General features: G+C 43.9%; 1 protein-coding gene across 1 annotated transcript in view; it reads right to left on the reverse strand.

Moving 5' to 3' along the window:
- The window catches only part of LOC126419788 (protein takeout-like), a 34,384-nt gene extending 11,949 nt beyond the window's left edge, over positions 1 to 22,435 (reverse strand). The window contains exons 1-3 of the mRNA XM_050086973.1: positions 22,310 to 22,435; positions 5,254 to 5,346; positions 3,332 to 3,482 (exon numbers count right to left, since the gene is read on the reverse strand). Of these exons, the coding sequence (XP_049942930.1) occupies positions 3,332 to 3,482; positions 5,254 to 5,346; positions 22,310 to 22,373 (308 nt within the window). The 5' untranslated portion in view covers positions 22,374 to 22,435. The remainder of the gene's footprint in view (positions 1 to 3,331; positions 3,483 to 5,253; positions 5,347 to 22,309) is intronic.
- Between the last annotated feature and the right edge of the window lie 278 nt (positions 22,436 to 22,713).

Genomic DNA, 22,713 nt, shown 5'->3' on the forward strand with positions numbered 1-22,713 from the left:
GTTCGTTGTGAACAGAGTTACAATAAAGCCTATGATGCTGCCCTGATACCTAAACACCATTTGTTTCATACATTTTGTACAATGCTTCTACACAAAATGCTGTTTTGGATGATCAAGATAAATGGAACACACCATGTACAAGAAAGATTAATGAGATCCCCTATATACAAAACTTAAACATCTCTACTACACACTCTCATTCACACACACAAACAATCGTAGTTTTGTATAGAGTACAGTAAATAAGAGTATGACTGTCCTAGAGAAAAGTTAGTTCACATTCCCCAGTACCTTTTGAGGTTTTCAAGAAGTATTCCTTGGTCATAAGGCAAAGGACTTAATTTATAATCCCTTTCAATTTATTCCCATATGAGAATCCATCTGCTGCACTACAAACTTGCTGGTATTAACCTGGAAGGAAGCGCAACTCTAGGATGGATCTCAATCAATCCCTCCACTCCCTACTCCTTATAGAAGAGAATGAAAAGACAAATAACAGAAATGTGACGAAGTACTTCAGTGGCAAATTATTTCGTTATGAAGTACGCTGTCAAAGTTGAAATATCTCAACAAAAAGTACATTTTCTTTTGTGGCAGTGTCCAGAAGATATAAGTAAATCCAAGGATGGCATTTTGAAGTAATAAACTTGTGCCAATTTCCCTCATCAGTTTAGAATTTAGCAGTTTTTGGCTTTTGAAAGTAACTGAAAGATAATAATGGCCAATGTTTTCTTCTCGGGTTGCATGGGTAAAGGAGAAGCAGAGACCCTAAATTATGTTGCGCCACAGAATAATACTACTGGCCCATATTAAAAATTGCCCTGCAATGCCAGAGGCAGAGCAGAATGAATGAATGACCAAGTGGAATGCCAGCGAGAGAGAAATAATGATAGAGCAGCAGTAAATACAGAGACTGTTTCAACACCCTGGACAGGCTGAACACTCTTTCAAGCAATGTAGAAAAATGACGTCGTGGTAACACAGGAATAACGTAAAAATGCTGACTGTGCAGTGTCGCAATAATGCTCAGGTCAAACACAAGAGTAACTGTTCAGTTATTGATATAGCAGAAAAGAGTGTGCAGGCTAAGTTGTGACTTCCTGAGGTGACCAAGAATGGTGACAAGCAGAGAAAAGCAGGGCACATTCAATGATCTCACAGAATGATAATGAGTCTGGTGTAGCCAGACAAGTACATATACACAGACTTCCATAGCTTTGTTCTCACTTGTAGCTCAGCAGTTGCTTAGTGTAGCAGCTACCCAATACCGTGGCTCCATTCTGGGTCTACTGATATGGCTACAATGTAAGATGCCATTGGTTACTAGATCTGATGGACTCTGCTACTGACATCTGCTGCTGCCTCATCCACGCCTTGACTGATGGCAACAACAAAAAATGGCTCTGAGCACTATGGGACAACTGCTGAGGTCATTAGTCCCCTAGAACGTAGAACTAGTTAAACCTAACTAACCTAAGGACATCACAAACATCCATGCCCGAGGCAGGATTCGAAACTGCGACCGTAGCGGTCTTCCGGTTCCAGACTGCAGCGCCTTTAACCGCACGGCCACTTCGGCCGGCCTGATGGCAACACTTTGACACGTCTCAAGACCAGGTCTATGAAGGCGTCACTGATGATCCTTTACGAGCTGATCAACCACCATCATTCTGGGAGAGCACAGTAATAGCGGTCCCCCGACTTGCAGCTGTATGCAGTCTCCAGTGTTGCAGGCCAGTCTGTCGCAGAGAGCCCATGACATAACTTTCCATGACTGCAACCACTTATTGCAGAGCTATTCACTGCCTTTTTGGGATTGAGTCTATGTCATCAACGAGAGCACCGTAGTAGTGTGCTAGCTGTGCTCGTTCTGGCAACACAGACTATGGCATCCGTGCTGGGGCTAACTGGCTATGACGTCGGGATGTGCTAAGTGTGTGCCTTTCTCGCCACAGTAGTCAAGAATGCGAGATGAGCCGCAGTCAGCGCATATCAGCGTGGCCAGCGTCCTTCTTCCAGTTGCACTGACAGCAGCTGTGATGGAGGACGTCTGTGTATCTATGATCAGTGACTGTGCATTCTGATAACAATGTCCCATTATTACAGTCAGACGTTCGACAGATCCTCATGCCCACATTTGTCACAGTGCTATTCTGACGACTGTAGAGGTCACTGCCTTGGACTTCTATAACAACACCATAATGTGGAAAATATGGTGAAATGTTTTAATATTAATCGCAATGTTAAGGATATAGTTTGTTATGAGAGGGAAACACTGGAGGGTTCTGAAAGTACCTCGCACCCAAAATTGCAACAATTAGAACCTTTTGCAACCTGTGCTGTTTGTGACGCAGGTTGGTGTCCTTAATGTGTACTACAATTTGTGGATGCAGGTGTAATTGATTGCCCACTGCAGGACTATTGCCGGTCTTCGAAGCACGTACTTCCTTTATCAACAGAGCATGAAATGTTCGTGCCAGTGCGTGACATTCATGATCAAGGACAACAATATCAGAGAAGTCTTCGTCCACTTGATATCCACCACGTTCTCACGTTCTTAGTTCCAAACGTGCATTCTCACATGTGCCCTTTCCAATTTTTTTTTTCCTCTTGTAATTCGGTCACAGACACCAAAGGACGATTAGAAAGAGTGAATGGAGTCTTGAGAAAAAGTTAAAACGTGAACATCAACAAAAGTAAACCTAAGATGGTCGAGAAAGGACGGATTGAAATAGAAAAAGCACAAAGAATTAGGTAGGGTAATGAGACGCTAACAGTGGGAGAGAAATTTTGCTGTTTGAGTAACAAAATAACTGAAGATGGGAGATACAAAGAGGACGTAAAATGCAGACTTGCGATAGCAAGAAAAGATTTTCATAGAAAGATAAAAATGTAAACATCAAATATCAATTTAAGTGTTAGGGAGCGTTTTCCATGACCGTTCTTCTAAGGTGTGGCCTTGTACGGAAGTGAAACGTAGACGATAGACAGCACAACAAGAAGCAAATAAAAGGATAGAAAATGTTTCGCAGACGACTGCTATTGATGTGTTTAGTATGGCGGTTAAGTAATGAAGATGTATTCTGTCGTATTTGGGAGAAGAGAGCTATATGTGAAAATAGACAAAAGGGTTGACAAAAGTCGTCCTGGGGCATCAAGGAACAGTTAATTATGTAATTAATGGAGGCTTGGAGTGTAAAACGTGTAGTGGAGAACCAAGGTTTAACTACAGAAAAAAAGTTCAAGTTTATGAGGCAGAGAGCTGATTAGGTCGGAGAACTGCATCACACAAGAATTTGCTCTCAAGATCGCAGCAGCAGCAGCTACTTACTCAAGGGTGTCAACAATTCCCTCACCCATGCCGATCATATCGGCCTCATTGAATTCCAGGTTAAGAAACACTGGCCGATCGGGTGTGTCCTTAATGCTGATTTGCGTGAAGTGCATCGGGTCAATAGATGGGAGACCCAGACTCGGAATTCCTGGAAAGAAAACATGTATGAGAACGGATAGGCAGATGTGATGCAGTACTGCTACTTACATATATGAAGCATATACGGTCAACAACATCTTATCTTTTTGATTCGCTGCAGTTGACTCACTCCCACAAATAAGAGGAAGACACTAAATAGAAAGCAACAATCAAGACATTTGAGAACATCTGCAAATCAGTGGTTCTACGCAAAGTACTACAATATACCACTGGCGTAACAGTTCAGTTACACCAGGGTTCGGTGTTGATTTGGGGAGCCATATCGCGGTATTCAGTGGCTACCATGCACAGTCGCACTACAGCCAATGATTATCTGACTATTTTGGTTGATCGGATTGAAACATTATAGACGTGGCATGGACAGATTCATTAACGACTTCTGGTCCAGATTTACGATTTCGAGACGATACGTCTCTGACCCCTTAATCCTTCCAGATATGTTTCTGTAATAGGTAGGCGCTCCTTAAGGACTATATTCAAGAAATAAAATATAAGTTAAAGAAGACATTACTAACTTTCGAAATTTTTTATCAAAGTGAGCTTACAACTAAATTTACAAATGAACTACTCTCCAGAAAACTTAAATTACAATGTACAATTTACATATAAAAAACTCTGAATGTTAACAACATGGAAATGACCATTTAGTTTCAATAATAAATGAAAAGACGAAACTAACGAACAGTAAAATTATGTTGAATTACAAATTAAATTATCATCTGGAACTGAAACTTCCTGGCAGATTAAAACTGTGTGCCGGACCGAGACTCGAACTCGGGACCTTTGCCTTTCGCGGGAAAGTGCTCTACCAACTGAGCTACACAAGCACGACCCACGGCCCATCCTCACAGCTTTACTTCTGCCATTACCTCGTCTCCTACCTTCCAAGCTTTACAGAAGCTCTCCTGCAGAGCGAAAATCTCGTTCTGGAAACATCCCCCAGGCTGTGAAAAGCCATATCTCCGCAATATCCTTTCTTTCAGGAGTGCTAGTTCTGCAAGGTTCGCAGGAGAGCTTCTCTTCCATTTCCATAATATTGTCCTTAAGTACATCGCCCTTGTATAGACCCTCTATATACTCATTCCACCTTTCTGCTTTCCCTTCTTTGCTTAGAACTGGGTTTCCATCTGAGTTCTCTTATCTCCAAAGGTCTCTTTAATTTTCCTGTAGGCAGTATCTATCTTACCCCTAGTGAGATAGGCCTCTACATCCTTACATTTGTCCTCTAGCCATCCCTGCTTAGCCATTTTTCACTTCCTATCGATCTCATTTTTGAGACGTTTGTATTTCTTTTTGCCTGCTTCATTTACTGCATTTTTATATTTTCTCCTTTCATCAATTACATTCAATATTTCTTTTGTTACCCAACGATTTCTACTAGCCCTCGTCTTTTTACCTACTTGATCCTCTGCTTCCTTCACTACTTCATCCCTCAGAGCTACCCATTCTTCTTCTACTGTATTTCTTTCCCCATTCCTGTCAATTGTTCCCTTATGCTCTCCGTGAAACTCTGTACAATCTCTGAACATTTAGAAGTTTCCAATCTTTGCACCCCTTTGAAATCTTCCCAAAATCTGACAACAATAAGCGCTGTTTTATATATAACTCGAAAAAACACCGGCGCATGACATCCAAGAACTGCACGAGGAAATCGACTTCACGCTGCTGCTCCACCTACCTCTTATATAATATCGACGATTGGGAGGGGGAAGTAAAAATAATACATTCGAGAAATACATCACTGCGTCGACAGAAGTTACCTTGTCTCAGAATCGGTCTGGAGTCCATGAGAGCATTCTTCAAACAGCCGCTGAAGTCTGGGTCAGTCTGCTTGCAAGTTTTCATCGATGGTGCTGTAATAAAACAGAATTTCATTAGTGCACTATTTTACGTATGTAAAACACGTCGTATGACAAATAAAACTGACGAAACATCTGAACTATTGGACGTGGGCTGTCAACCGTGGCAAATATGATTTGTAATTTCTTTGCTACTTTTTAAAAAGACTTTTTTTTTATTTCAAGAACTTGAATTGCAGTTTTAACATATACCAGAAATGCTTCTAACTCTGTGAACATTATAGGGCTCGGTACTCATTGCACTGGTGCCAGGACATATACAAGTACGAAGATCTACAGCCATGAGCTATAGCTGAATGGTAAAATTAAGTACCCGGTTTTCGAGACTGTATGTCACAGATTCAGGGGAAAATTGTCTATTATCTGAAAAGGAAGCTGTTCACACATGTGACAAAGGTTCGTGTGTACAGACACTTTTCTTTATACTTTCAATTTCTTGTGCTTTTGCACTAGGATTGCATTTTAATGTTGTTTCTATTCTAGAGCTCGGCAATAGATTTAAAATTGGGAGTAATTTGGAGAAGGTAACGATAACGTCTGGAAACCTTGACGATACAGGGGTACTGAAACTATTTTCAATCTTGCTCAGAGACAATTTCTGCCAGACAAAAATACTAGGCCAACTGTAAGTATGAAACTACAAAATCGTTATAATTAAACTTAAGCTACTCAAGAGGACCCTGATAAAAAACGAGTGATCGTAGGACAATGGAACCTTGTGTAGGCGTTTTTTAAGAACATTCGGAAAAGAAACAGGAAATAAACTGTTGAAAGCAACACATTTTGATTTCCACATGAGAGGGTAACAATTTTTAACTGCGTACCATGTATGCGTCCTACGTTACAACCGTTGCTCGAAGTGACGATCATCTGCGTACACGACAGTCTGGAACTACACTAGAGACTGCTCTACTGCTATCCGAAATTTTTAAGGTGGGGTGTGGACGACGGATTATTCAGCTGTCAAAAATCAAATGGGTGTGAAATCTTATGGGACTTAACTGCTAAGGTCATCAGTCCCTAACCTAAATTATCCTAAGGACAAACACATACACACCCATGCCCGAGGGAGGACTCGAACCTCCGCCGGGACCAGCCGCACAGTCCATGACTGCAGCGGCCTAGACCGCTCGGCTAATCCCGGGCGGCATTCAAGTGTCGTGACACAGCTTGTGTACTGCTTCAAGACCGTACTTTGCGTCCAGCGCTCTCATCCACGTCAGCACTAAATTCTTCAAGAAACTTTGCTGAAATCGGCGTCTTCCAGCGTCAATTTCCAAATCGCCAGTTAACTGGAACTTACGAACCATATTTTTCAACCCCGGTGTGGACAGAGAACCTCTCCGTAAGGCATTAAAGTGTCGATACTGGCGAAGAGCAGCTGCAATACTGCTGTTGTTTTGGTAAAACAGCTTTACGAGTAAAACCCAGCCACCTTGTCCCGGCACTTATTGACTGTGTGGAACTATAGAGCACACTGGTGCCTGTGTTTCACCCCTACGTCGCCATGCCAGTTCTGGCGCCTAACGGCATGTCATGACGTTCAATCAGAATTACAGCACATGTTTTTCTTACCCTACTTCGGTTGAAAAAAATGCAGAATTTCTTGTGGAACTTCGTCGAATATTGGCGCTTCAGCCCCTACACCAATGGTTTCCAAGCTTTCTTAGACCCTGAGTGCAATTAGATGTTAGCTCGTACCACCGCCCTCCCACCTTCCCCTCCCGTCTCTTGTCACTGTCCCCCACATTATCACCAACATTAGCATCTAACTATGCTGTACAATAATGGCTTTTGTTGGAACACTTTTGTTTTTAAAATGACGAAATATGAGCGGTATTTACATTGTGTTTGTATGTGTGTGTGTTTGTATGTGTGTGAGAGAGAGGGAGAGAGAGAGAGAAAGAGAGAAAAGAGAGAGAGTGAGCTAGAGAGAGAAGAGAGACAATGAATGACGAAGGAATTCGAGGTGCATAGCACTTACTCCCCACTACTCCGTCTCAGACAAGAAAGCTAACTAATCACAGTGAAAGCAGACACTTCCTATGTATTACTCCTCTCCACTGCGTCAATTGGTTGAATTGCACACTGCAACCCCAATGAAACCCAATCAACTTAAAATGTGTGCACTATAGTTACTGTTCGTAAGTCACTTGATTGCTGCGCGCCTTACTTCTAACTGGCAAAAATTGGAAGACTTCAGGCTGTTAATCCTTTGTGTCTGACCACACGAACACAGTAATAGTAATAATAATAATAATAATAATAATAATAATAATAATAATAATAAAATATACAGCGCTACGGTAGGCCTTGCATAGTTACTGCTGTGTCGTGCTGTCAATTAATTCATTTACCTCTTTCGAAGCGAGTAGTGAAGCAATTTCTGGACTACTATCGACAACTTGGAGAAGACATTTTCTTGAGATATTCAACATTTGTTAGGTATGTGCCTCATTTTTATCATCAGCGATGCATGGTATAAAGCACAACGTATGTGTGGTGTGGACTGAGGGAGGAATCTCTAGCCACCAATACATTAATGCTACTAACTGCGAAAAAGTGTCCGCCCTTGGTAGCTGAGTGGTATGCCGGCACGGTAGCTCAGCGTGCGTCAACGCGACGGAATGTCATACCTAACGGCCCAGGTCCGATTCCCGGCTGGGTCGGAGATTTTCTCCGCTCAGGGACTGGGTGTTGTGTTGTCTTTATCATCATCATTTCATCCCCATCGACACGCAAGTCGCCAAAGTGGCGTCAACTCGAAAGACTTGCACGAGGCGAACGGTCTACCCGACGGGAGGCCCTAGTGACACGTCATTTACATTTTACTGCGAAAAAGTAGTGATTGATAACTTATATAATCAACACTATAGTCTTAAAAATTGTGATAATAGCAATTATCTTTTCGAAATAATTGAGTTTCGTGACTGAAACAGATCCGAATAATTTAGTTTTTACCCCTCAGAAAATTTCATTTCATCCCTTACGGGGTTATTGCTCCCACGTTGAGAACCACTGGCCTATATTTTCATGAAGTTCCGATAGGTGGGGGCGCTATACGTACCTTTTGAAACGGCTTTTGTAACAGAGGTGCTTTCCAAGCAGAGAGCTGAAACACTTTTGTCGGAAAACAAGAGCGTCGTGGGCCCTTGCAAAAAGTTTACAAAGATGTGAGAGTGAACGAAAGCACGGTGTCTTTGGGCGAGGCATCTGCCAACATCACGACAAGATCGTGGAAAACCTGTCCGATCATTGCTATAAAGTTATGTATCAGTGTGGTAAATAGTTTTCCATCGACGCTGGCTCAAGTAGCGAAAGTATTATAATCGCTGTGGGGTGGGGGGTGGAAAGGAGAGGACCAGTAATTTCTTACAAAATAAAATTGTAACGGAAAACATAGTTTATAAAACGACGAACATTCTGATAATATTACTTGATATTAAATACCTACGTAGGGACTTCAGAAAGTAAGTTACACGTGAAGTCCCAAACTAAGATCGTTGTACAACATGATGATAGTACATGTTTCGACTTCCCTGCAAACACAGTCCTGCTGCGGTGCGAGTAACAGGAGCACCACAGCGCGAGCGAACTTGTTCTGTCTTAATTAAGTGTTACCTACTCTCTGAAGTCTCCTCACACTATGATTGTCTACAATGTCCTCAAATGAGATCGTAAGAGTAGAAAAAAGTCATAGTGATTTGTAGGTACAACACTACTGGAAGCTGTGAGAACCTAGGGGCATCTGGCAAGGCGGATGACGGAAGAAGCAGAAATAGTCTTGAGTTTCGAAGAAAAATTGCTGTTGGCACACTTGATACCAGAAACAACCTTTAAACTTTATACCTTCCGCCAACACGTACTAAACTATTACGTCTGTCTGTTTGGCGAGGAATGATATTAACCGATTTACGAAGGCCACAATATTTTTCTTTCCTAGGGCGAAGCGGCAGCTATCACATGTCGACGAACAGACGCTGTAACATGCAATAATAAAGTAGAATCAAAGGGTTGTGTGCCGTACACGTAAATAAGTCTCCATAAATAGAAACTTTAAACTTGGTGCTTTCTCTGGACTTACTGTTCTTTCATGGATCAGTTTATACAACGATTGTTTTAGCCGCACGGGATTAGCCGAGAGGTGTAAGGTGCTGCAGTCATGGACTGTGCGGTTGGTCCCGGCGGAGGTTCGAGTCCTCCCTTGGGCTTGGGTGTGTGTGTTTGTCCTTCGGATACTTTAGGTTAAGTATTGTGTAAGTTTAGGGACTGATGACCTTAGTAGTTAAGTCCCATAAGATTTCACACACATTTGAACACTTGAGAGGAATGTGTTGTTCTATCTATGTCTACGAAACAATGCAAAGTCTGTTCCGTATATTTTCTAGTTTTAACGGATTGTGTGTAGTGCTTCCAAAAAGATAATATTTAATCAGCTAGGAATTTCCAGAATGAGATTTTCACTCTGCAGCGGAGTGTGCGCTGATATGAAACTCCGTGGCAGATTGTATGCCGCACCGAGACTCGAATTCGGGACCTTTGCCTTTCGCGGGCAAATGCTCTACCATCTGAGCTACCCAAGCACGACTCACACGCCATCCTCACAGGTTTACTTCTGCCAGTACCTCGTCTCCCTACCTTCCAAAGTTTCAGCTAGAAATTTGCTTGAAACAGTGTGATGTGTACCAAATGCAATAATCATTTTATTTTCGAAACATCTGTGATGTCATATCAGCGATTGAATTATTCAGATACCTCTGCACAGGACGAAACAATCATCCATTGACGTTAGACATCATGAACCTAGTATGAAAACTCACTAACAGGAATCAAGGTGTAAGTCTGTGTTGGGATAAAGCTCACAACGGTATTTCTGGAAATGAAACAGCAGATAGAGTAGCTACAGAAGCCCCTAGTATCAGAAAGGGAAACACTTAGGAGCAGCAGCTGCAGATATATTAATCGGCGTCAAACCAATAATCAGAGAGACGTGGTACGCAGAATTCTGATAGTCATCCAATTACTTTCTCCGAGGGTACGCTATAATAAACCCAGTACTGGTGATTTGAGTTCTGGCGGGAGAAACATCAGTTTATCAGAACATTTAAGAACATTAAAACACTCCTTACGTTCAACCATGGCTGATACACGAAACAACTTGCTATTATGTGATAGCGGTAACCGACAACATGCCAACCATTTCTACTTTAGCTGTCCGAACAGATGCGATACTACAACTGCTGCAACATCGGGTCAACATGAGCTGCCCTGTACAACTTCTATAACAATACTGCTACGTCGAATAAACTTTACAGTATATTCATTTTTGACTGAGGTGCTGGTCCTCTTTCATTGTAAACATCATATAAGACCTGTGCGTAAGTCTCTGAAGTAAGTGGTTTAGGAGGTTTCAAGCTGTGCGTCTGTTTTGTGTGAATTTGTTTCCAGAAGGCATATATATGCTTGATGACAATATGAGTCCCTACTCAAGTGCCAAGTAAATTAAACATAAAAGAACAAATGAACATTGAAAAGCTTCGTAATGTGTTTGTACGGGCTGCTTCATTACATCATTTGCAAACATTGTGGAACTGTAGCTTACAAACAGAACCTTCACCTCTTGAGGAAAATTTTTCTTTTAACACGTCATTTGCTACGCAAACGAGTGGTCTTGTAGGTTCCGAGAATGAAATTGAATAATTTTTACATGGTCGTTCGGATAATTCATAACAGGCATTGAGCCTTCCTGAGGCTGACTGTTTCCCTACCACAGGAAACTATTTGTTCCTCTGGAGTGGACCGTTACTTCTCGTGAAAAGTAAGAGTGATTTTAGGCTTCAACATACAACTGCTTCAAATAACCCGTCCCTTTTCATAACAAACTCTCAGCTGTTGCATGGCGTTTAAGTTTTCGTTTTTGATTTCCACTTTATAAATTATTAGTAACACGTACTAACAGTCAGAACCACATATTGAAACAACTGCGCTATCCTAGTGGATGCAGCAGGTCGAAATATAGCGTGACCGCAAAGTCCGCAAACATTTGAAAATGCTATAATTCACGGAATAATGTAAGTTGAGGTGTAAAACGTGACGCACGTGCCTAAAATGGCATGGGGTTTTTTTAACCCACAAGCGGGTGAAAAAACGGGCCAACAGATAAAACTGCAGAATTTGGGATACCGAAATTACTAGAACTGTCATGGAAACCGAACTGCATGACGACATCACGGTGAGGTGTGTATTTACCATGTCAGTCGTGAATACACCCTTTTTCTTCGAGGAAATGCGGGCTGCTACTTATCAAACTACGTGTGCGATGTACACCAATATGTTACATGAACGCATCGTCCCTAGCCTAGGTGATAAACACCCGCTGGAAGGTACGACTTTTATGCAAGATGGCTCTCCACCCCTCATTAACACTCGTGTGAAAGATCTCTTGCACACATCGTTCGATGGGGATCTAGTGCCGATCCGCCACATTCGGGATGCTTGGCCTGACAGGTACCCACACCGTAATCTGTGTGATTGTTGGTTATGTGGTTACGTGTAGTCTTAAGTGTACCGCGATCGTCCGACATCTTTAGGGATGCTGAAAGACAACATCGTGTAGCAATTTCTCGCCACACCTTCTGATATACTGTACAGTGATGTTCACAAAATTGTCCCTGAACTACAGGTATTGTTGATGATTGATGGCCGATATGGCGAGCATTTGCTATAAAGAACATCGTCTTTTTTGTGCTAATTATTGCTTTTGTATCATATGAAGAGCAGTCTGAGTTCTTTTTCTGCATTATTCTTTTGGTTTTGAATAAAACTATATGTCATTTCCAGCGTGTATGTGAGTTTATACCTTTTGAGCTACATTATTCAGTGAATTACTGAATTTTCAAATGTATACAGACTTTTGGATCACCCTCTGCATCAATTCAGACAATTGGTTCCACATACATGATGTTGTGATTTGGCAAGACAGCCAAGCCACTAGGAGGTGAAGCCGAAAGGCACGCGTTTAAGCTCACGCAGGCTGGCGTGAGGTCTGGAACAGTTAAAGGATTTGAGTCTAGCAAATAAAGTACGTAGCTGTTGGAATACTTAACTTTAATCCATAATTGGTGAACATCGGTCTGACGGTACATGCATCACAAGATAAATAGCAATTGATAATGGCGCCTTGCTAGGTCGTAGCAAATGACGTAGCTAAGGCTATGTTAACTATCGTCTCGGCAAATGAGAGCGTAATTTGTCAGTGAACCATCGCTAGCAAAGTCGGCTGTACAACTGGGGCGAGTGCTAGGACGTCTCTCTAGACCTGCCGTGTGGCGGCGCTCGGTCTGCAATCACTGGCAGTGGCGACACGCGGGTCCGACGTATACTAACGGACCGCGGTTGATTTAAAGGCTACCACCTAGCAAGCGTGGTGTCTGGCGGTGACACCACACATGACTTTATTTTCATTGGTGTATATTAACTAATTCCAGCTTGACGAAAAATGTTATCATCTGCGACAACCTAAAATCACTCTATTTTTTTTCCTTGAGACACGTCTCTGAGTACACGTAAAGTGTATACGACAGTTACCCGTATCAGAGCTTCAGGGGGTTTCTTTGACGTTTTCATGTTACGGCACTTACCTGTGGAACGCCATGGAAAGAGGTGGGTATGATGCAAGTCGGATTGAAAGCAAACTACACGAATTTGCTGCGTAGCCTCTGCCATTGATGATTTGTCTAATACGTCGTTCTTGTGCACCTCTTTTCTTCATCATTACAATAAGAAAACAAAACTCGAACATAGCGCACTGTACTTAATATACGAGTACCCTGTAAGAACACATAATCAGTTGCTCCAACACGTCAGTCTATTCTAAGTGGTTTCCACAGGTATAATGCACAATTTGTATGGACACCGCTAGTGGATATTTAGTGACAAATATCGCCTAATCACGAAAAGCCACAATCCGATATCATTTCCAAGTGAAAGAAGGACGGAGCAAAAAGGAAAGAACGTTATTGATCTGGCTTGAATAGAATCAGAAGAACTGTTTGCAATTTCCCATTACGACCAACATAAATTGGAAAGAACACATAGAAAATGTTGTGGGGAAGGCTAACCAAAGACTCCGTTTTATTGGCAGGACACTTAGAAAATGTAACAGACCTACTAAGGAGACTGCCTACACTACACTTGTCCGTCTTCTTTTAGAATACTGCTGCGCGGTGTGGGATCCTTACCAGATAGGACTGACGGAGTACATCGAAAAAGTTCAAAGAAAGGCAGCACGTTTTGTATTATCGCGAAATATGGGCGAGAGTGTCACAGAAATGATACAGGATTTGGGCTGGAAATCATTAAAAGAAAGGTCGTTGCGTCGGAACCTTCTCAAGAAATTCCAATATTTTGTTGACACCGACCTTCATAGAGCGGAACGATCATCACGATAAAATAAGGGAAATCAGATCTCGTACGGAAAGATATAGGTGTTCATTTTTCCCGCGCGCTATGCGAGATTGGAAAACAGGGAATTGTGATGGTGGTTCGATGAACCCTCTGCCAGGCATTTAAATGTGATTTGCAGAGTGTCCATGTAGATGTAGATGTAGACAGCAGATTTTCAAAGACATTGTGACCCTGCGATGAGATACAGCAGCTATAATTAAGTCTCTCTTCGTCACATCGAATTGCTCTTTCAGGTGTTACAACACATAATGTATGTTCAGCAGGACAACACTTTGAAATAATCTAGAAGATGAAATTAATTTTCGTTCAATACCGTTTTGTTTCTCTATCAGGTAGTTTACGCACTTTGTTACTATATTCACATGTATCTAGCTGGGCGTAAATGGTAGAGAAACACATTTTCCGCGATAAATTTTAAGGCGATGGGTATCAGAAGAGAGGCATGAGATGCCTTTCCAAATGTTATCTACCTTGAAACTTCATGGCAAATTAAAACTGTGTACCGGAACTGAGGACCTTTGCCTTCCGCGGGGAAGTGCTTTACTGTCTGAGCTACCTAAACGCGATTTACGATCCGCTCTCACAGGAGACGAGGTACTGGTGGAATTAAAGCTGTGAGGACGGGTCGTGAGTCGTGCTTCGGTAGCTCAGATAGTAGAGAACTTTCCCGAGCAGGGAAATAAGTCCCGAGCTCGAATCTTGGTTCGGCAAACTGGTCTGCAAATAAAGTAGATTAAAACTGAAAGGAAATTCCGCATCAGCGCACACTCCGCTGCAGTGTGAAAACTTCGTTCTGGTTATCTACTTTATTTGCAGACCAGTTTGGACAAGTTTGCTTCCATTCGCCGACTGTATTACGAGCACCACGCCATACACAAGAGAGCGGGGAAGTGCTCTACTGTCTGAGCTACCTAAACGCGATTTACGATCCGCTCTCACAGGAGACGAGGTACTGGTGGAATTAAAGCTGTGAGGACGGGTCGTGAGTCGTGCTTCGGTAGCTCAGATAGTAGAGAAGTTTCCCGAGCAAGGAAATAAGTCCCGAGCTCGAATCTTGGTTCGGCAAACTGGTCTGCAAATAAAGTAGATTAAAACTGAAAGGAAATTCCGCATCAGCGCACACTCCGCTGCAGTGTGAAAACTTCGTTCTGGTTATCTACTTTATTTGCAGACCAGTTTGGACAAGTTTGCTTCCATTCGCCGACTGTATTACGAGCACCACGCCATACACAAGAGAGCGGGGAAGTGCTCTACTGTCTGAGCTACCTAAACGCGATTTACGATCCGCTCTCACAGGAGACGAGGTACTGGTGGAATTAAAGCTGTGAGGACGGGTCGTGAGTCGTGCTTCGGTAGCTCAGATAGTAGAGAAGTTTCCCGAGCAAGGAAATAAGTCCCGAGCTCGAATCTTGGTTCGGCAAACTGGTCTGCAAATAAAGTAGATTAAAACTGAAAGGAAGTTCCGCATCAGCGCACACTCCGCTGCAGTGTGAAAACTTCGTTCTGGTTATCTACTTTATTTGCAGACCAGTTTGGACAAGTTTGCTTCCATTCGCCGACTGTATTACGAGCACCACGCCATACACAAGAGAGCGGGGAAGTGCTCTACTGTCTGAGCTACCTAAACGCGATTTACGATCCGCTCTCACAGGAGACGAGGTATTGGTGGAATTAAAGCTGTGAGGACGGGTCGTGAGTCGTGCTTCGGTAGCTCAGATAGTAGAGAACTTTCCCGAACAAGGAAATAAGTCCCGAGCTCGAATCTTGGTTCGGCAAACTGGTCTGCAAATAAAGTAGATTAAAACTGAAAGGAAGTTCCGCATCAGCGCACACTCCGCTGCAGTGTGAAAACTTCGTTCTGGTTATCTACTTTATTTGCAGACCAGTTTGGACAAGTTTGCTTCCATTCGCCGACTGTATTACGAGCACCACGCCATACACAAGAGAGCCGCTGCTCAAAGCACTGAGGGGTCGGTCTTGTGTAGTGGTCGACAACCAACCACGATCTTAAATCAGTGCAGCATGGCTTACGGAAACGGAAAAGTAAATTTCAGGAAAAATTCTTTTGTAGCTGTTTGGTGTATTCTTCTGCTCTACAAAATACACTACTAGCCATTAAAATTGCTACACCAAGAAGAAATTCAGATGATAAACGGGTATTCATTGGACAAATATATTATACTAGAACTGACATGTGATTACATTTGCACGCAGTTTGGATGCATAGATCCTGAGAAATCAGTACCCAGAACAACCACCTCTGGGCGTAATAGCGGCCTTGATACGCCTGGGCATTTAGTCAAACATAGCTTGCATGGTGTGTGCAGGTACAGCTGCCCATGCAGCTTCAACACGATACAGCAGTTCATCAAGAGTAGTGACTGGCGTATTGTGACGAGCCAGTTGCTCGGAAACCATTGTCAAGACGTTTTCAATTGGTAAGCGATCTGGAGAATGTGCTGGCCAGTGTAGCAGGCGAACATTTCAAAACAATGGTTCAAATGGCTCTGAGCACTATGGGACTCAACTGCTGTGGTCATCAGTCCCCTAGAACTCAGAACTACTTAAACCTAACTAACCTAAGGACATCACACACATCCATGCCCGAAACAGGATTCGAACCTGCGACCGTAGCGGTCGCGTGGTTCCAGACTGTAGCGCCTAGAACCGCTCGGCCACTCCGGCCGGCAGGCGAACATTTACGGTATCCAGAAAGGCCCATACAGGACCTGCAACATGCGGTCGTGCATTATCCTGCTGAAATGTAGGGTTTCGCAGGGATCGAATGAAGGGTAGAGCAACGGGTCGTAAAACATCTGAAATACAACGTCCACTGTCCAAAGTGCCGTCTATGCGAACAAGAGGTGACCGAGACGTGTAACCAATGGCACCACATACCATCACGCCGGCTGATACGCCAGTATGGCGATGACGAATACACGCTTCCAATGTGCGTTCACCGCGATGTCGCCAAACACGGATGCGTCGTCATTGAGTACACCATCGCATGGGCTCCTGTCTGGGATGCAGCGTCAAGGGTAACCGCAGCCATGGTCTCCGAGCTGATAGTCCATGCTGCTGCAAGCGTCGTCGAACTGTTCGTGCAGATGGTTGTTGTCTTGCAAACGTCCCCATCTGTTGACTCAGGGATCGAGACGTGACTGCACGATCCGTTACAGCCATGCGGATAAGATGCCTGTCATATCGACTGCTAGTGATACGAGGCCGTTGGGTTCCAGCACTGCTTTCCGTATTACCCTCCTGCACCCACCGATTCCATATTCTGCTAACAGTCATTGGATCTCGACCAACGCGAGCAGCAATGTCACGATACGATAAACCGCAATCGCGATAAGCTACAAGCCGACCTTTATCAAAGTCGTAAACGTGATGGTAAGCATTTCTCCTCCTTACACGAGGCATCACAACAACGTTTCACCAGGTAACGCCGGTCAACTGCTGTTTGTGTATGAGAAATCGGTTTGAAACTTTCCTCATGTCAGCACGTTGTAGGTGTCGCCGCCGGCGCCAACCCTGTGTGAATGCTGTGAAAAGCTAACCATTTGCATATCACAGCATCTTCTTCCTGTCGGTTAAATTTCGCGTCTGTAGCACGTTATCTTCGTGGTGTAGCAATTTTAATGGCCAGTAGTGTATCAAGTACTCACTTAGAGAAGTTGGAAACTGTAGATTAATAACACTGTGTAATCGCAAAGAGGTAAACATTTTCTTCACTGGAATAATAATATAACAAATGCCAATAAGAAGATTTGCAGAAAACATAGCATAAAGGGCGATTAAAAAGTTTCCGTCTGAGAGCGTTGCTGCAGCATATATACACCGTAGAGCGACATCGATACGGGTATATGAGCACCGACATTTAGGCAACGGATTAATGTGGCATTCATGTTTTTCCAAGGGGCCTGCGGTTGAAACGAATTATTGCGACGTTTTTACCAAATACGTTGAAATACGACCAGCGTGCTGCTACTCTTTTCTTGGCTGCTGATGGACGAACTCAGGTAGGCACAGATCGGAGAATGAAGAATATAGATGGGGCAGAACATCTCTCGAAAACCACAGTTGTGGAATCAAGGGCCAAATTTATGATAACGCACGTCCCCATGTCGCAAATTTCCTAAAGTGGGAGACACTCGAGCACCAGGCCAATCTCACGATCTCTCTCCGCCGGCCGCTGTGGGCGAGCGGCTCTAGGCGCTTCAGTCTGGAACCGCGCTGCTGTTACGATCGGAGGTTCGAGTCCTGCCTCGGCCATGGATGTGTGTGACGTCCTTAGGTTTAAGTCGTTCTAAGTCTAGGGGACTGATGACCTCAGATGTTAAATCCCATAGTGCGTAGAGCCATCTGAACTTTGCTCTCTCTTCGTGCGATTAACATGCCTTCGGTCCCTTAAAAGTTTCGACGATCTCTGTCGTAAAAATATGTACAGCAGGCAGTTACGGACATCTTGATGTAGCACGATACGGTATTTACCAGACTTGTATCTTCAACCTGGTTCGTCCGTGTGATGATTACCTCAAAGCCCACAGCGATTTTGCCTCGGTGGCATACTGGTTCTGCACTGTACGGCCTTCGAACGGATACGTCTTGATCGACCCTTATACCATAGGCAAAGGTTCTCAGGTATGTGCCATGTTCCTTGACTTCAGGAAGGATTCTATACAGTTCCGTATTGTGGTATTGAGAAGAATGTACAGGCTTATCCGGTATCGGAGCATATTTTTGGTTAGATACAGTAGTTTCTTACGGCATGAACACGTATTTCTCAACTACAAAAATTCGAGAAAGATAAACATACATTTCGGGATTACGATACGGAGTTAGAGAACCGCTGTTATTGACATTTTGTGATAATGATAAAGTAGATTATGTTTGCGTATCCGAGACGCTATTCGCGCACAATGCTGCTGTCTGTAGGACGGTTGCATCTGCCAGAGTACTACATCAAAATGACAGAAAAAGCTGCGCAGGTTCGACGCTTGGTGCAGCGACGACGAGATCTTCTGCTGCCCGACTACACTATTGACTACAAATCACTGGAAAGAGTAACTAGCATAGAATTCCTGTAGTAGCAGCAACCGTCCAGAGTGACAGGAAGTGGAATGACCAGATAAAACACATATGGCCCCTTATATGTAAATTGAAGTTGTAGGGGGAGAATGGAAAGGAAACGGGTTAGTGACATCAGCTGTGTTCAGACGTTATACAGAATCAGCGAAGTCGAGTGAAAACGCGTACCACACCGGGATTCGAACCCGGGATCTTCTGCTTACAAGGTGGATGCGTTAACCACTGTGTCACCCGGAACGCAGTGTTCATCACAACTGCTGGGGTTATCTCGGTAGGCCTCAAGGCCAACCGACTCCCCAACGAGCGCCACGGATCCATAGTCCATGTCCATTTCCTCCATGATCGCTACTCAGATTCCCGCAGGAGGTCTGACGTGCATCCGCACTGGAGAAGTTTGATCCATTGCCCATCTAACCGAAGCATTTGTATGAAAGCGTGGCATCTGTTCTTTTGGATATGTCCGAAAGAACAGACTCTAAGCATTCATATAAATATAGTCCCGTCAAATAGTAGATAAACCTTGCAAAAGGTGGGGTAGAAGATTTTATTTTACTAAATGTCTTTATTTTACTACACTCCTGGAAATTGAAATAAGATCACCGTGAATTCATTGTCTCAGGAAGGGGATACTTTATTGACACATTCCTGGGGTCAGATACATCACATGATCACACTGACACAACCACAGGCACATAGACACAGGCAACAGAGCATGCACAATGTCGGCACTAGTACAGTGTATATCCACCTTTCGCAGCAATGCAGGCTGCTATTCTCCCGTGGAGACGATCGTAGAGATGCTGGATGTAGTCCTGTGGAACGGCTTGCCATGCCATTTCCACCTGGCGCCTCAGTTGGACCAGCGTTCGTGCTGGACGTGCAGACCGCGTGAGACGACGCTTCATCCAGTCCCAAACATGCTCAATGGGGGACAGATCCGGAGATCTTGCTGGCCAGGGTAGTTGACTTACACCTTCTAGAGCACGTTGGGTGGCACGGGATACATGCGGACGTGCATTGTCCTGTTGGAACAGCAAGTTCCCTTGCCGGTCTAGGAATGGTTGAACGATGGGTTCGATGACGGTTTGGATGTACCGTGCACTATTCAGTGTCCCCTCGACGATCACCAGTGGTGTACAGCCAGTGTAGGAGATCGCTCCCCACACCATGATGCCGGGTGTTGGCCCTGTGTGCCTCGGTCGTATGCAGTCCTGATTGTGGCGCTCACCTGCACGGCGCCAAACACGCATACGACCATCATTGGCACCAAGGCAGAAGCGACTCTCATCGCTGAAGACGACACGTCTCCATTCGTCCCTCCATTCACGCCTGTCGCGACACCACTGGAGGCGGGCTGCACGATGTTGGGGCGTGAGCGGAAGACGGCCTAACTGTGTGCGGGACCGTAGCCCAGCTTCATGGAGACGGTTGCGAATGGTCCTCGCCGATACCCCAGGAGCAACAGTGTCCCTAATTTGCTGGGAAGTGGCGGTGCGGTCCCCTACGGCACTGCGTAGGATCCTACAGTCTTGGCGTGCATCCGTGTGTCGCTGCGGTCCGGTCCCAGGTCGACGGGCACGTGCACCTTCCGCCGACCACTGGCGACAACATCGATGTACTGTGGAGACCTCACGCCCCACGTGTTGAGCAATTCGGCGGTACGTCCACCCGGCCTCCCGCATGCCCACTATACGCCCTCGCTCAAAGTCCGTCAACTGCACATACGGTTCACGTCCACGCTGTCGCGGCATGCTACCAGTGTTAAAGACTGCGATGGAGCTCCGTATGCCACAGCAAACTGGCTGACACTGACGGCGGCGGTGCACAAATGCTGCGCAGCTAGCGCCATTCGACGGCCAACACCGCAGTTCCTGGTGTGTCCGCTGTGCCGTGCGTGTGATCATTGCTTGTACAGCCCTCTCGCAGTGTCCGCAGCAAGTATGGTGGGTCTGACACACCGGTGTCAATGTGTTCTTTTTTCCATTTCCAGGAGTGTATATGGCTCGAAAGATTAGAAAACAAATTTTTTTCAACAAAATTTATATTGCCTAAACTCTCTGTAGTCAAAATGTGTTCAAAATAAAGGACTCTTTTCAGTTTTCTTCTTCAAAAAATGTCAATCTCTTATGCTCGTAGAGCTTTGGCATCTATTCACTTTTTAAAAGAGCAGAAAATTCTCTGCAAATTTGACTATTACGACTTCCTTCAGTACCCTCCTTCAGTACCAAGTAGAGTTTGTCAAAAAATATGTTTTTAAAATTTTGAGTGGACGGCAAAATACCTAGTTCTTGAGCACTTTCATTTCGGTTTCTGTTTATATAGTAGATGTATAACATACATAATGTCATATATCGGAATTGAATATTTCACTTTGCAGTATTCAATTACTCCAAGTGCAGTTGGATGATTCCTGGGCATCCACATATTGTGATTGGTACTTCAACACGACATAATTTACTCATTATGTTATATAACCTTTGACAGAAAATTTAACTATTATTGAATGAAATAGGAGAACGGAAATAGGTAGCTAATTGCACTTGTATAAAGAAACCATACAATATAAATGACTCGTAGATGGCAATATTGTTAAGAAGGCATTAACATTTACTAACGCTTGTTAATACCACTTCTGTATGCGTAATAATTCTGACGGTGTTTTACAGTTTTTATAATTAATATCACTGCAGTTGTAGCAAATGGCAGAATTTCTCAAACCTCCACTAAATATCAACTTAAGCACGAAAAAAGGTGAAGAACTGACTAATGCGTCGGGTCTTGGCTTATGGCCTCAGACCGTTGTTAGTGTGAATTAGCCCCATTTTTCAGGATGTTCAAAGTTTCCCATCCAACGAACTAAATGTAGCGTTCTAGAAATAATAGGGGAGGAAAAGTTTATATGTGGATGGACTGTGGATGACAGCGGAATGAGGCAGTCGCAAGTGGAGAAACGTTAGATACGCTATGTTTTTAGACAAGTCAGGTGTGACGGAATCAGTTATTGAAGCGAAACTGGGTGGATTCTGAAACTCTGCATGTAGATCACAGAGTTGTGTGAAATAAAAATATGGTCGAATGGAAATTTGGAGATGAAGAAACTGGACGGTGTAAAAATTTTGTGCTAAAAATATATGTTAAATTTTAAGGTGGTAAACAGCGAATTAAATGTACACGTTCTAGAAATAATAAGTGAGGGAAAGTGTACATAAAATACTGTTATACTTAGGAAGGGTAGGACACCCGTTAATGTTTCATAGCACGAAATCTGATACTGAGACCTTAGACAGAAGCTGATAATAAAGGAAATATCAACAAGGGCAAATCTTCATGGTACAGGAATGTAGGTAGACGCGTTAGCACAACGCCTGTGCGTTCTAAGACATTCACAGTAAGCACTCACGTAGCTGAGCGGCGCCGGCGTATGCGACAAGCAGTAGCACAAACAGCGGCAGTATTGACCCCATGGTGCCTGGAACTGGAAGCCGACCTCTGGAGCTGGAGGATTGCGTGTGGCGTTGGCGGCACACCGGCTCCTGTCTTTTAAAGATTCCGTTCTCAAGGGCAACTACACCCACCATGTAGCCGGTCACCGTGACGTCGCCGCACGCATGCAGACTCTTCTCTGCTTAGGAGACAGCTGTAGAAGAGAAGGGCGTAGGTAATGTTTGTAGAAGAGAAGGGCGTAGGTAATGTTCAGCCTGAACTATGGACGATCCGATACGTACAGGCTACAACGTTCCCCATATCCGCACTCTTATTCCGAAACGCAGCCTGAGGCGTTCGCGAAGCTGTCGTACGATATGC

This window comes from Schistocerca serialis, chromosome 9, assembly GCF_023864345.2.
Source record: "Schistocerca serialis cubense isolate TAMUIC-IGC-003099 chromosome 9, iqSchSeri2.2, whole genome shotgun sequence".
NCBI lineage: Eukaryota > Metazoa > Arthropoda > Insecta > Orthoptera > Acrididae > Schistocerca > Schistocerca serialis.